Source organism: Kryptolebias marmoratus, linkage group LG3, assembly GCF_001649575.2.
Source record: "Kryptolebias marmoratus isolate JLee-2015 linkage group LG3, ASM164957v2, whole genome shotgun sequence".
NCBI classification, from domain to species: domain Eukaryota; kingdom Metazoa; phylum Chordata; class Actinopteri; order Cyprinodontiformes; family Rivulidae; genus Kryptolebias; species Kryptolebias marmoratus.
Window position 1 is genome coordinate 17,544,111 of NC_051432.1, and position 14,570 is coordinate 17,558,680.

Here is a 14,570-nt window from a genome sequence, read left to right on the forward strand (position 1 = left end):
TAAGATAAAACAAATGGGTTTATTAGTAAAACAAATTGAAAATTAGGTAGACATTCAGCGTGCCAAACTTCACCTGTAAGCATTTGGGCTAAAATCAAAGTCTTGTGACAAAACACGACCGAAAAAAATCATCAGTATCAAAACTGAATCAAAAAGGCAAAACAAGGATCATGGCTGCGGTTAAAACAGACAGGGTTGTACAACAAATGTATCAAGAAATGACTGAAAGCATAACAGAACAAACGATGACTGAAAATGGCATTCTGAAAGAAACACGTTGGATTTTTCAAAATAAAACAGGAAACAACCGAATTCGTGTAAGGCGATTTCATCAGCTTTTAAATATTTGTTCCATCTGTCGCTCAGCCTCAAGTTCAGCTTGTACTCTAATAATTGCCAACACCAAAGCTGTGACTTTGCACAATCTTTTATCGGCAAAGCTAAGAGCTGTTTTTTATTTATTTTTTTCTGTGATGCACGAGGAGGCAGCGTTCAGTTGAACCTCTCAAGTTACTTTCATTACAACTGAAAATTCCAGCAGAAAGTCTTGTTTTGACCTTTATGCAGATGTTTTTTTTTTAAATGAGCAACGGGCAGCATGTTCACTACTCCCCTTAATGGAGGCAAAAAAACAAAACAGGCTGAAGAACAAGGTGCAGGCAAACAGAAAATAAAGTGTTTTTGAACACAGTGTTCAGACGCACAAGTCAGTATTTTCCTCTCTTTGGGTACACAGAAAAAAAATGGATTTATTTTAATGAAGTAAATGTATCTTTTCAGGTAAATTAAGTGTCAAATTGGGATAATTTAGGCTCGGCTGAATAAAAAAGCATAAATGGAAGATGTACCTGTTTTCTAAGCAGAGTCCTGTACTGGAGGCAGTTAAACACAATATAATCACAGTCGCCATGGCAACTGAATGGCCATTTTTTGCTGTTTTCACAATGGGATCCACATGTGGCTGGGCTCTCTTATTATCCTCCATATCTCTGTATTGATCCAGCACTTAGTTACTCCCATCAGCCAAAATGATCCACAGGGGTAAGGTTAAAGAGGGGGTGAGGACAATTATGTCCAACACTGACTGAGGAACACTTACATCATCATCCTCAGACTTGTTACTGCCCCCTGTTGGCGGTGTGCGTCATGGTCTAAATATGTCTCGTTAAAAAGTTTGAAATGTGCTCATTTAACCCTATATCTATGATAGCAATAGAAAAGTTGTTTATACTTTTTAATGTCTTGACTCTTAGATCCCAGGATTTACCCATAAGGCATCAATTATATTTTTAGTTTGCAAAGTTTTAAATGCAACTAAAACCTGATTACGAGACCGTAACGTGATTTGCTGGAGTTCTGTTCTGTTCTGAGCAAACAAAAATGTCCAGTTCATGAAAACTTAAGCTTTTTTTGCTTGATCCAGTGTCTAATGCTTTAGTTTATTTTGTTTATATCACATCATTCTCACATAAAACCCTTTTTAAATTCTATTTACAAAAGCATAGAAAAAGAATCAGCGACAGTTTTAGCTTTAGAAAGACTTTCTGGCTCCACACACAGCTGCTTTGTATGACATGACAGAACAAACAACCCATTTTAGTTTAATTTAAATGGACAGTTCAGATCTTTTGAAGTATGGTTCTGTGGAAAGGTTATGAACAGCTAATATCCTACCTGTTGTAGATAGCGCCTTGAACGGCCTCAGTCTGTAGAAATAGTTTAATTATTAAGCTCACAGCTGGAACCAAAATGGATCGCTCCCATCTTAAAAGAATTTCAGTCTAAAATTTATTTTTATATCACAGTTCACTCGAATGCTATTTTATCAACCTTCACATTACTGTAAACGTTAAACTATATGGCAAAAATTTATAGAACTCCTGCTTGAAGTGCAGTGAAAGTAGGATTTTATGTAAATAACTGTATAGTGTCAAACTAATAATTATTAAAAGGTCTATAAAATAGTGTTCTTCATTAAAACACTATGAAAATTTTAAGATTGGACTTATTTTAAGGCAGCTGTAATCCACTTTGCTCTTGTCCTGACTCAAACTGAAATGTAATTCTTCAAACTGAGGTCATTCAAAGAGCTATCTGCAACAGGTAAGATATTAATTGTTCAAAACGTTCCCAAAAAACTCACTTTCAGAAGACACTTTTTAAAGTAGACCTTTTAATTGAAGTTGTGAGTTGTTTGCCCTTTACTTTAGTCCTCTAAACTCTCGTCTGTTCAGCAGTGTGATTAGAATATAAAAAGCACACACCTTGCATGTCTGAGTTTGCAGCGCAGTATTGGGTGAAACTGGAGCAAGAGATAATAAGCACAACATTGTGAGATGTTGAAATAGTAATAGCAGCCAAAATAACGACATCAATACAGCCAAACAGACGAAATGCAAACCGTAGTGAGCAACACAGAATGCTGATGTCAGGTTGGTACGCTGAAAACAGGTGAAAAATCGTTCTAAGAAGGAGCAACAAATGCATCTCAGGTTCTGCAGAGAGCTTCAAAACTATATGCGTCAGTGGTGCTCAACATTTCTGTCCTGATGGAAAAAAAAACATTTACAGAACAAATGATTGAGGAAAGTCATCAGGACTACAGCACTGTTTTAAATGTGGTAAATCTTTTTACACGTCTATTTACATTTCATGTCTTTGGCTATCAGAGAAGTCTGAGTAACACTGCTAATACAATCTTGTTGACAGCCATTCGTATTTGTGAATTCTAGATAAAAAAAACAAACAAAATGAAAAGATAACGCCGGTTGTAACAACAAATTTGAGGTTTTCCAACTTGATTCCACTGTCTTCCAGTGAATCCCTTCTTTTGTAGGTTCTTTCAGTCCTCCAAAATGCTAATTCTCTTTGCACGTTTGTCAGATAAAAAACAGTCTCGATGAAGTCTTGGTTATTTCACCATCTAATATTCCATTTTTAACTCATGCACAAATGCACGTGCACATACTCAGCCATCAGTCTTGTGTCTTCACCTCCCCGTTTCACGACAGAAAAGACAAAGAAGTGTTAGCAACGTTTGTCAGTAAAGTTTATTGAAGGAACAACCATGCTGACTAAACACATTGACAATCACATCACAAACCCAGAACATCTCCAACAGGGCTGTCATTGAAGCTTGATGGCTAAGAGTGAGGTAAAAAAATTTCAGTTGACTATTTGCATTTCTGTTTAATTTCTCCCCAGCTTCCAAAATTACCTCCTGATCTACGAGTGGGATGAGAGAACGAAATAAGGATGAGCTCAGAACAGTTCCACTTCATTCGCTCTATCAGCCAGTGATGAATACTCTCGTCTGTCTCCTTGATTTTATTGTTCGACAGCCTTGTGCTGTGTCCTGTTATTAGCTTGGCGCGATCCTGCAGTCTGGAAGTCATTCAAATTCAAACACATACGGTACTCATTTTCACTGCTGTTGCGGATAGCCATTGTGCGTCTTCAGAAATATATTTTAAACTCTCCCGTCGTTCTAGCCGTCGCTCCGGATGACGTGAAACAGCGTGACGTTGTAGAGCACCTGGTGGCCGTTGTTCCAGGTGTACAGCGCTCTTTCTCTGGGGTTGTAGTCCATCATGCTGATGTGGGAGTACTGGTTGTGGAAGGGGATGTCAGTGTACTCGTACGTGGAGGTGTTGGTGTGGTAGGCAAAGTGGACCTTGGCGCCGGCCAGGTGGGAGTTGGTGACGTAAAGGGTGCCACAGATCATGAAGGACTCCCCGGCGCTGCGTTTCGGAAACCCCGTGTCCCAGCTCTGGAGGATTTCCAGTGATCGAGGGTCCAGGCGGCTCACCTAAACAGATAGATCATCAAAAATAAATAATGTCGCTATGGTGTTTAGGTTTTTTGAAGCTCATTATTTAGTCAATTTGGCCAAAGAGGAGATTTGTGGATGCAGTTAGAGAGGACATGGGGGTTGTTGGAGTGAGGACAGAGGATGCAGAAGACAGAGTTAGATAGAGGAGGATGACTCGCTGAAAAGGGAACAGCCGAAAGAAGAAGAAGATTCAATAAATTTAGAAGTAAGAAGCCTCTTGGCTCTAGTTTCCTCCAGTAAACAACAGAAACTAAAAATACTTCATAAAATACTAAATTGAAAGCAGTGGTTTAGGTTTTATGGGGTTTCTGTGGAAATGTTATGAACAGTTATTATTTTACCTGTTGCTGGTAGCTCTTTGACCTCAGTTTGGAGAAATAAAGCTTAGTTCTGACTGGGCAGATGAGCTAATGGCTAGTCTTAGCAGCACCAAGACCAAAGTGGATCTCAGAAGTTTCATAGCGGATCGCGCAGACATTGTGTTATAAACTCTTTCACTGTCGTTTTTGCATTACACAGTTATTTACATGAAATAGCATTAGCAACAGGTAGCTGTAGCATTTCCTGTGCAGCCTGGGAAGCTTCCTGCAGGAGTACCAAAATTATCTCTGCATAAGTAATTGTGTAATGTAAAATTGGAAAAAGCTATTTTAGAGATGTGTGGGAGATTTCTGGGAGGTACAAAACAATGATGATGGCAGCATTGAAAAAAATGTATTGTGGGTTTATATAGTTTTAAATGTTCTGATCAAATGTGTGGAACTAAAAAGCAGCTTGAAAAAATATGAACACAAAGGCAGGTCATACCATTATGTTTCCTGCGTTTGGGATGGAGGTGTAGACGGCCCACAGTCCAGTCTCATCAGCCATCAGGTCGATGTCAGAGGAACCCCCCCAGCTGTAGGGGAAGGTGTTGTTGTATCCAGCTCCACTCAGGCTGCGCTGCAGCAACACGCTGCGAGAGCGGAAATGGTACTGAACCTAAAACCACAAAAATGTTAAGACTTTTTCAAACATGCTTTTCATTAATCTGAATGCAACCGAATACGTTAGCTTTATGATTAAATGGACAGCTTTGGATCATTTTCTAAAAATATTTAAAGGAAAGATCAGTCTTGAGCAAATATCTCACTGGGCTGCAACTATTGGCAACAAATTGCAAATGGAATTCGTGAGGATGAGTCCAAAATATCTCCAAACTTTTGGGAGGGTTCTCTGTTTCCTCACCTGAGTTGCAGAGGCTCGCTGTCTTCCTGCTTGAGTTGTGGGCAGGTTCGAAAAAATTGTGCAACAAGTTTTTTTTTTAATCAAAAATAGTCACAGAGGTACTGCCGGAGTCTCAAACCCTTCTCAGTTTAGCTTTTGTAAATTTAGAGAGCGAGAGCTGTTTTTGTTGTTGTTGCTTTTGTGATTTAAAAAAAAAGAAACTGTAAACACAGAGCTTTCCTTCAGCTTCACGAGAGGTCACCTCCCTGAGCTCTCCTTATGACGCCTGTGTTTTACTGTTTGACAGGTGTGCTGACCCCCCCGTCAAACTCCCAACCTGCCACCGTCAACGGAGCGGATCACGCCGACACGAGCTGAACACCTGACACCATTCAGGGCTGGCCTTCCTGCCTCACCGGCGAGGTGGCCAAAAAATAAGAAGAGTGGTGGAGCAATAACAGGTCTGTGATGCCCTCAGGTGTCCGGGGGCAGAGCTGGACACCTGAGTGGACCCCCACCACATTTACATTTTGTTTATTTTCTCCAACTCCTGCAATTGTTGCATAAACATACACATACCACAGACTCAGTGTAGATGTAGTGAAGCAGATGCTGCTCGCAGAGAAAGCACAACCTTCTCTATTTGTGTTTTTAGGAAAACATATTAACTATTTTAGCAACCTAACGCCTGTCTTCATGATTTTAAACGCTGGCTTCAGTCACATCTACGTAACATTTTTCCGCATTATGGATCTGAACTGATGTGTTCCTGTTATCACCTGCCGTGGCAGGGGCTACATCCAATAAACTGTTTTTATGAGAACATCTATAACTCAGTTTGACAGGTTGAGCTGCTAAATAAATAAATAAAAACTAGCACTGTCCAAGCTTTCTGTGTTTTATGATCGCTTTTTATAGTCCATGAACCAAATTAATGGGGAAAAACTAATGAACATTGATTGACAGCAGAGTTTATAGTTGTGCTGCAGCAGTAACGTCCCTCAGAGTGGACAGAGATAACAGTTTGCCAACATGAAGTGAAAGATAACTTTTTTATTAACTATATTCATTACTACTACAAGCACAATTAAACACAGAAGTGAAAAAGTCAGAAGGAGTTCTTTATAAGCTTTCAGTTAGAATAAAAGGCCTACCAGGATGTTGCTCTGGTGCTTGTTGTAATAGAGCGACCCGTTGTAGACCACGTGACCGGTTCCTGCCCAAGGGTGGGGCAACAGATGCTGGACAAAGTTCTGGCCCTTCGTGAAGTCCCCCATGGTCCGGTACTCCAGCACACGCCTGCCTTTATAGTAGCCATCCATCGACCAAACCTGAAAAACAGGACAGAAAAAAAAAACAGTTTTATGACCATTAAGTTTTGTTTATCTTTTAGTTAATACTTGATGGACGGCTTTATTTGTAACAACTGTATTTTGCATATGTTTTTGTTTTGTCTTTTACCTGTCATATTTATTTGTCCCCAGTATTTTTTATTTAAGTTTTATGTCTGATTTTCATCTCATCGCCCAATTAAATCACACACAACAAACCAACAATCACCCATCCTGTAAATTTTCTCCTTCATTGTTTCGATTTTTGTCAGATTCTCGTTTCCTTCGTGTTGGCTTTCAGTTCACCTTTGTCTGTTTAGTTTCGTTTCTTGATTTCCTGCCCCGGCAGTGAATGTTTTTAGTTTTGCTTTCTTGTCAATAAAGTTGTTAGTTATTCCACACCAGCCTTCTGTTTAGCCCTGCGTTTAGGCTCTCCTCCAACGACGACGACTCACCACAGCACAGATGGCTTATTTCTGATCTTACCTCTTCATCCAGCCTGTAAAATTAACTGCCACTGAGCGATTAAATTAGTTTAATTTGTAGAGTGATCCATCATAGTCGCTCCCACTCACCAGCAGCTTGATTAGACAATCCCACGATGTAGTCAAAGCTCTGTCTCTGACGGCCACTGCACAACTAATGATAAGTAAATTAAACCAAGGACAAATGAAAACAATATCACAACCAATTGCTATTCACCTCGCTGGATCAGGGAATATACCTCAAAAGTCGACAGGCGTGTCTAATACGGATCTCCTTAGCATGCAGAGCTTTAGATACAAGGCTGTTGTGAGATAGATGCTCAGTGCGTAAAAGATAATGAGATTTCATAAATTGGTTTCTGGAATCTAAAATAGCAAACGCCTGCCTTCAAAACCAAGACGCCTATTTTCAGACTATTGCATTTTTATGTTTTACAGTTGGTATTAGAGAAAAGGTGTGCTTTAGTTACACTCAAGTCAACAAGTTATTATCAAAGATGTTTATCGCCCAATACCATGAAAGGGAGGGGATTTTAATGAATCTCTCAGAAAGTAATCATCGGCTGTATATCTATGACTGATTTACTTTTGGAGTCAAATTAAGATGGCCGCCACAGCTAATTGACCTAAATAAACACAGAAATGGTTTGAACTTGGTCAAATTTCCTGACATTGAGCTAAAACTTGGTGGGATTGTAGCAGAGAGTCATCTCCAACACTACTCTGAGCACCGACACGTCCAACAAAAATCTTTGTCTAAAACATTGGTAATAATTGTTGAAGTCAACCCTGATTGTCTGTTAGCAAAGCATTTCCTGAACCACTGGATGGCTTTTAATTAAAGTTTCAGAAAGTAATCTTTGACTGCATGTCTACAACGGAAGTCAATTTGTTTCAAGATGGCTAATCAACCTTAGCAAACATAAAAATAGCTCTAAATCACTTAGTTTTACAGATATTAAACTAGGATTTGGTGTGTTAGTAGCTGAGAGTCATTTTCAACACATATTCTGAGATCTTTGTTTAAAACTTTGGCATGCAAAGCACCAGGCGATATGAGTTCCTTTCAGGAATACTAGTTTAATTTTCCTTGAAAATGGGCAGTCATTAAAAATCAGTAATCTGAAGACTGCAGACAGTAAATGCAAGGATGTTTTATTCGTTCCTGGTGAATAATTGCCATGTATTCTCCCTGCATAAATTAATGACAGTCCTTCAGTGTTAATCCCACTCTGCTCAAAGACATGTAAGATTTAAACAAAATGGGAGAAAAACTTAAGACAGTCTTGTTTTTTTGTGGTGAAGCTACCAGCAGTGACAGGCTTTTTCAATACTAGAGTTTTTCTCTGCACGTTTCTAACTTTTGTTGCGACAGCTGGTAACAGATTCTGATTTATCCCAGCCACGGAGGACGGATGTTCACTTTCTTCAACGTCTTTAATTCGGTTGACCCAAATCTAAGTTACAGCCTGCCGAAAAGCAAAACCAGATAATCTGAATGTGATGAAAAGGAGGATAAATTTATGACAGACGAGGGGGCAGTGCGAGGGTGAAGAAGATCAGTGGAGAAACAGTCAGACGGAAAACGAGATGAGTGTGAAGAAGAGGCGAAATGGAGGGAAAGTTGACGGTCGACAGCGAGGAGCATTAATTACCCAGAGAGCGGCTGGAGGTGGAACAGATGAAAGAAAAGAGCGCTGGGAGAAGAAAGCATTGTTGGTGAGGGAGATGCTCATTACTCCCCCTTTGCAAAGTGAGAAAACTTCTGAGGACAGGAAAGGGAAAAAGCAGATAAATTTTATTTTTAAAAAGTAATCTCTCCTGCAGAGTCAGCGGCAAACTACAGTTCTTTTTATTTTTTAATTTTCTCTGACAAAACTCAGAATTCAAGCTGAATTAAACACTGTCAGACAAAGGTACCTGATTGCACTTATTCTGCTTTTAATAATTCAAAGTTTAATTGAGACTTCTTGGTTTGGAAAGACAATGAAACAAATCGATTACCTCTTTCTTTTATATTCCACTTCCAGCAGTCTGTTCCTTCTGCTAAACTTTGATTAGACTTTTCCTGTTTTATTATTCTAAACAGAATTTCAAAGAGAACAATTTCTTTGTTTTTTGTCCTGTTGTTGTTCTTGTTGCTGCTCACTTATTTTCTAATTCTTTCTACAATGATCTACAACCATACTCCTACAGAATACGTTGTAGTCTTAGACAATAGTGGAAAAATTTCATATGACTGCATGAAGACATTAAACCCCCGGATTCTAGTCTCTGACAATTTTTACTCTTTGATGGGCAACTGTTTTGGTATATATTTTCAAACCTTGCTGTTGGTTGGGAATGTTTTCATCCATACAGACAAATCAAAAATGACTCAAAAGGCTGTTATAACTACGCCAGTCCTGTCTGTGGTCCTGCATTCTTGCCATCAGAAGAAGTCGTGGAATGTGCGCATGAAGTTTGCATGCTTGGTGTGAAACGTAAACAAATGTAAACAGAAGAAGAGGAAGCTCTCAAGTCGTAAGTTAGATAAGAGGTGGGGCTATGACATCATTGTTTTTAAAAGGTTGTAGTTTGGATGTCTACACAAAAACTCAAATGTGGCATTTCAAGAAAAATTCTCTCTGTAACCCATTTTCTAAAAAAAAAAAAAAAATACAGCTTTAGTGCTCCTAAAATTATGTTGTTGTTTGTAGATAAAAGACTGAAATGATAAGAAACCTTTGCCTATTCAGAAAAACGATGAGTATGGTTCCTATGGCAGCAGGTCGAGTAAAGCAAGGTAAGATTTGTCTGTTGGTTGTTTTACTATAAATTAAAAATTCAGCCTGTAGTCATTACAAAATAAAATAATAAAATGTTAAACATGTACACCTTGCTTCTTAGCTAGCTGAGTACCACTGTAGGAAAACAACTCTTGATATCAGGGATATTGAATAAGTACACAAACGGCTTCCCAAAGATTGTTTCAAAGCACACAATTTATGACATACCTGCTTGCCATACAACCCATTCAGTCACTTTCTGCTGCTGCAGCAGATCATGAGCAGGAAACTTTTTCACACAGCTGATTTGATTCAAACAGGCTGTTTTTTAAGCTTCTCTGTGCTGTTCGGAATCAGACATAATTATTTGTTGTAAAGTGATTTAAATAGTATCTTCCTCTGCTTGTTTTCTGTTGTGGTTGTTAGCAAAACGCAGTCAAATAAAATGTGCACCGGGTTCCTGAGACTAAGCTTCTATGTGTGGCTCAGTGTACCCGTGTCTACGCCTGTTTCCTTTTCCTTTCTTTGCTCCCTGCTTGACACCTCTTCATCAAACAATCCTCCTCTTCCTTCTTTTCTTCCTCTTATTTGCTCTCTCCATCTCCCATCAGCCGTGCCCTTCTCACACGATCAGCAGAGACATCCTGACAGATCAGCCGATATCCACAACTCAGCAGATGTTTTCCAAAACTGCAACAGGTGTGGGCCTGAGAGTGTCAGTATTCACACACACATGTGCACACACACACACACACACACACAGAAAGATTTATGCTCTAAAGAGCTAATAAAGAATTCATAAATGTCAAACTGGGACCCTGTGCAGACACTGTAGTCATGGATACCAGATGATCTATGTGGAGAACTTTACTCATTTTGACTCATAGTGTGTGGTGTTTGTTTGTGTGTGTGCGTGTTCGTGGCTGCAGTTGCATATAGCTTCAGCTGATGTGATGCAGACTGTTGAGCCTGAAAATTCACTTATAATCTACCTAATGTTGTTTTGACTTTTATTATACCACAAAAAACACACACTATATTTGTCTGCTTGTTCTGTCAGTAATGTTTGTGACACACAATGTCTGCAAATTCTAATCAAAAGCTTGAGGAAATATTTTTAAAGGATAATAGATCACACGTTTTTGAATTTTTATTTGTTTCCTACGAGGGGAAAAAAACCCTTTGTTGTGGAAAAATCGAGGCAGTATAATATTTGTTCTTCAGTTAGGAGCTTTGATGATGAACAGTTTTATTAACTGAAGTTTGATCACTGCCAAAGTCTTTCTTAGAAGCCCCAGTTGGTATTTTTTTCACAGCTTTCAGGTTTGATTGTCTGAAAACAGAGTCAATTGAATGAACTTGTTACGAATTCAGTTCTTGCAGTATGCTGCTTATTGCACACAGTATGGAAAAATTCAATAAAAACACCTGAAACACAGATTTTGCTGAGTTAGAGTTTGGTTACTTCAGACTCTCTCCCAATAAACTTTAAGTAAAGGAATGCACAAACTTTTTTAAAGATTTCATGTGTGCCCTTAGTGGGATATTGATGATAAAATATTACTCTAATGCTGTGTAATAATATATATTCTTCACTACATTTCCAAAAAATATATCTATACGAATAATACAGAAATTCCAGAAGCATAAATGGAAACACAAACGCCAGGATCACTGGTGGTGATTAAGTTCAAATGAACTGGTCGAAACAATGGTTCTTATATACTGAGTCTGGGTTTGGGTTTTGTGGAAAGGTTTTGAACAACTTTTATCTTATAGCTCACAGAAAAGCCTCAATTTAGAGAAATATTTGTTAGTTCTGACTGGAGGGCAGTCTAGTCTAAATAGGGTCAAGGCCAAAGAGGATTGCTATCGTCTTAAAACAACTCCAGTCCCAAAAAATGTCATCATGGTTCATGAGAATGCTTCTTTATAAACCTTTATACTGCCATCAATTTTGCATTACATGATGATTCTGACAGAAATAATATATTACTGCAGGAAGTGTCCCAGGATGAACTAGAAGTGCTAAAGCTAGCTGCTGCTATTTGCACTTCCCTATGCCCATGGAATGATAGGGAAATAACCATGTAACATAACAAGCTGTGCTGTCATGAACCAATATGAAAATATTCTGATTGAAGTTTATTTAAGACAGCAGGAATCCATATTGGACTTGGCCCCCACTCTGACTAACAGTAGGCCTGTCAATCTGGTCAGAATGAAACTTTGTTTTTCCAAACTGAGGTCTTTTAAAGAGCTATCAAAGCATTCTGCACACAGCTAATGATTGTCCCAAAGGGAGATCTTTTTTTCATTGTTTACTTCAGAGGTCTACAATCCTTGTCCTCGAGGGCCACTATCCTGCATGTTTTACTTGTTTCTCTGCTCCAACACCTGATTCAGTGGTTAAATTACCTCTTCATGTTCTGCAGAAGCCTGTTAATCACCCATTGATTCAAATCAGGTGTGTTGGAGCAGAGAAACAAGTAAAACATGCAGGATGGTGGCTCTCGAGGACCAGGGTTGGAGACCACTGGTTTACTTCAATATTTGCAGCACACAAGCAAAGATAAATGTCAGCAAAGTCAGGAAAAGTTTTACCAGATGTAGAAAAAAAAAAAAAACCTAATGAATCTGTTGTTATGGTTTCAAACACATACTCATAGCTGTCATGGTTTGAGTCTTTGGTTTGGCTTTTGGCTGCATATTGGATTGCTCTGTTTGGTTTTGTTTCACTGGGATTTTGGGTTGTTTCATATTAATTAGCTCGTTTGTCACTTTTCACCAATCAACCCCTCCCAGCTCGTACACTGCATGAGATTCCTCTGTTAACGTGCCATGTTTCTTGTACGTTGGTTTAGTTATTTTACAAAGCCTTCCCTGAACCTGAAATCTTTTGTGAGTCTGCATTTGGGTCCTTTCTCCTCCACTTCCAAACACACACAGAGGACATGTCATCAGGTTCCTCTAAAGTCTCTTTTTGCTTTACATGGATACACTAAAAATTGAGTTATATAAAAGAAATCTCTATTTGGAACAGCATTTGCTTAAAATTGTGTTTTTCTTACCATAACCCTCCAATGTTAGTCTGGACGAGGCCTAAAACATTTGAAATTCAAAAGAGAATGATTTACAGAATCACACACATACAGCAGATTATCAGAGGGTGCTGGTCTTTTTCAGCACTTTTAAACTTTGCACTCACCTTACCCAGAGACAGATTGAAATCAATGTTTGTCCAACACAGTTTGTTTTGATGAAAACTGCGTTATAGCTCATTGTGTCTGCTTTCAAACGGCTCAAAGAGTGTGTGTTAACAACATCTTGTGTATGAGTTATTGATCCAGGGAGATTGAATCAGAAAATGCAGTTGCAAAGTACTGCATGAGAAAGGTTGCTCCGTTGTGCTCCTTGAATAGACTCTTATCTTCTGCACAGATGATCCAAAATGTCAAGCAAACAACAAAACGAGAGCTTTTTTTTTTCTGACTCAGGTTCAGAAACTTGAAGGTAATGCAGTATGTTGCTCCGTATGTGGCTGTTCTGTTCTCATCCTGTGTCATTTTAATCAGTGCTGGATCAGAAATCTCTCAGTGGTTTCCATTGGTGGTGCCTGCTCAAGTTAATCTACTGGTGAATGCTGAAACTTTTTGCAGTGAAATTAAAAAAAAAACCAAACAAACACACTTCAGAATATTTCTCTTTGATGTAAAACCCTGGTCAGCTGTCAGGGTTTTTTTTTCTTCCGTGAAGGCAGTTGACAGACGAGAGTTTTGCAGAAGGACTAAATATTATCCCTTTTTATCCCTTTTATCGACATCTTTCTGAGCGGACAGTCAAAGGTCTGGGTGCAGACAGCTCGATGAGAAAAGTGGTGGCAGCAGACCAGTGTTTCTTTAAGCTGTGCAAAAAGACAAGACGCTGTGAATTTATTAAGATAATCCTCATTTAGTCAAGGTTTAATTGTTTTAGGGTTTATGTTTTCTTAAGACTTTGACTTTTATTTTGGGATTTCTCCCAGATTTAAGAGGCTGAAAACAGAAGTCTAAGCGTAGAAAACGAAAGAACAGTCATGAACAGATGTTGTGTGTCTCTCCTTGCCAACAATTAATTATTGATTTCTGACTGAAAAAGGAAATCTTGATGTTTTGCTTGTTATGAAAATATAGTTTTATGTGGTTTTTAGTGTAGAAATATATTAAAGGTTTCCTGTTTGACCATACAAAAGCTCTTGTCTTGTCCAGTTTTATAAGAAAAATTGCAAAGGTGTATTTGTGAGCACGTCTAATTATCAGGCATCTGACCTCAAGCCAATAAGATCATTTGTAACCTTTAACCATGCATTTAGTTGTCACTTTAGCCTTTAATTTAAAATAATATCGAAACCTAAACACGTGTATTATTGCAACCCTAGCTATGTATTGTTAACCTTGACAGTTTGTGAGTGGCAGAGAAGCAGGGAAATAAATTGATTACAAACAAACTTGTTGAAGTCGGTTGATTTAGGACTCTAATCATCCCGCTTGGTGGAGGAGGTTTTGGACAGTTCTGGTATGTGATGGAGGAGGGTTATTGGAAGGACGCAGATGCAGATTACAAGAGGCAGGAGATCACAGAAACAAACAAAAAAAAAACTTTAATTACTGAAGATGCGGCCAGTCCAAGGCAGAATATATTAAGTTTAAACTATAAAACGTCCTGCTGAATACAAACAAGGTGGAACTCTATGTGACTGACAGGAAACACAGGGAGGGAAAAACAGACGGACCAACAAAAGGAGGAAAAACAAGGCCATATACAGGTGCTGGTCATAAAATTAGAATATCATGAAAAAGTAGATTGATTTCAGTAATTCCATTTAAAAAGTGAAACTTGTATATTATATTCATACATTACATACAAACTCATATATTTCAAATGTTTATTTCGTTTAATTTTGATGATT

General features: G+C 38.6%; 1 protein-coding gene across 2 annotated transcripts in view; it reads right to left on the reverse strand.

Moving 5' to 3' along the window:
• LOC108244227 (noelin-2-like) overlaps nt 1-14,570 on the reverse strand; it is a 39,422-nt gene continuing 24,852 nt past the window's right edge. For both annotated transcript variants that reach the window (XM_025003598.2, XM_017430263.3), the window contains exons 6-8: nt 6,193-6,369; nt 4,640-4,813; nt 1-3,808 (exon numbers count right to left, since the gene is read on the reverse strand). In XM_025003598.2, the coding sequence (XP_024859366.1) occupies nt 3,488-3,808; nt 4,640-4,813; nt 6,193-6,369 (672 nt within the window). In that variant the 3' untranslated portion in view covers nt 1-3,487. The remainder of the gene's footprint in view (nt 3,809-4,639; nt 4,814-6,192; nt 6,370-14,570) is intronic.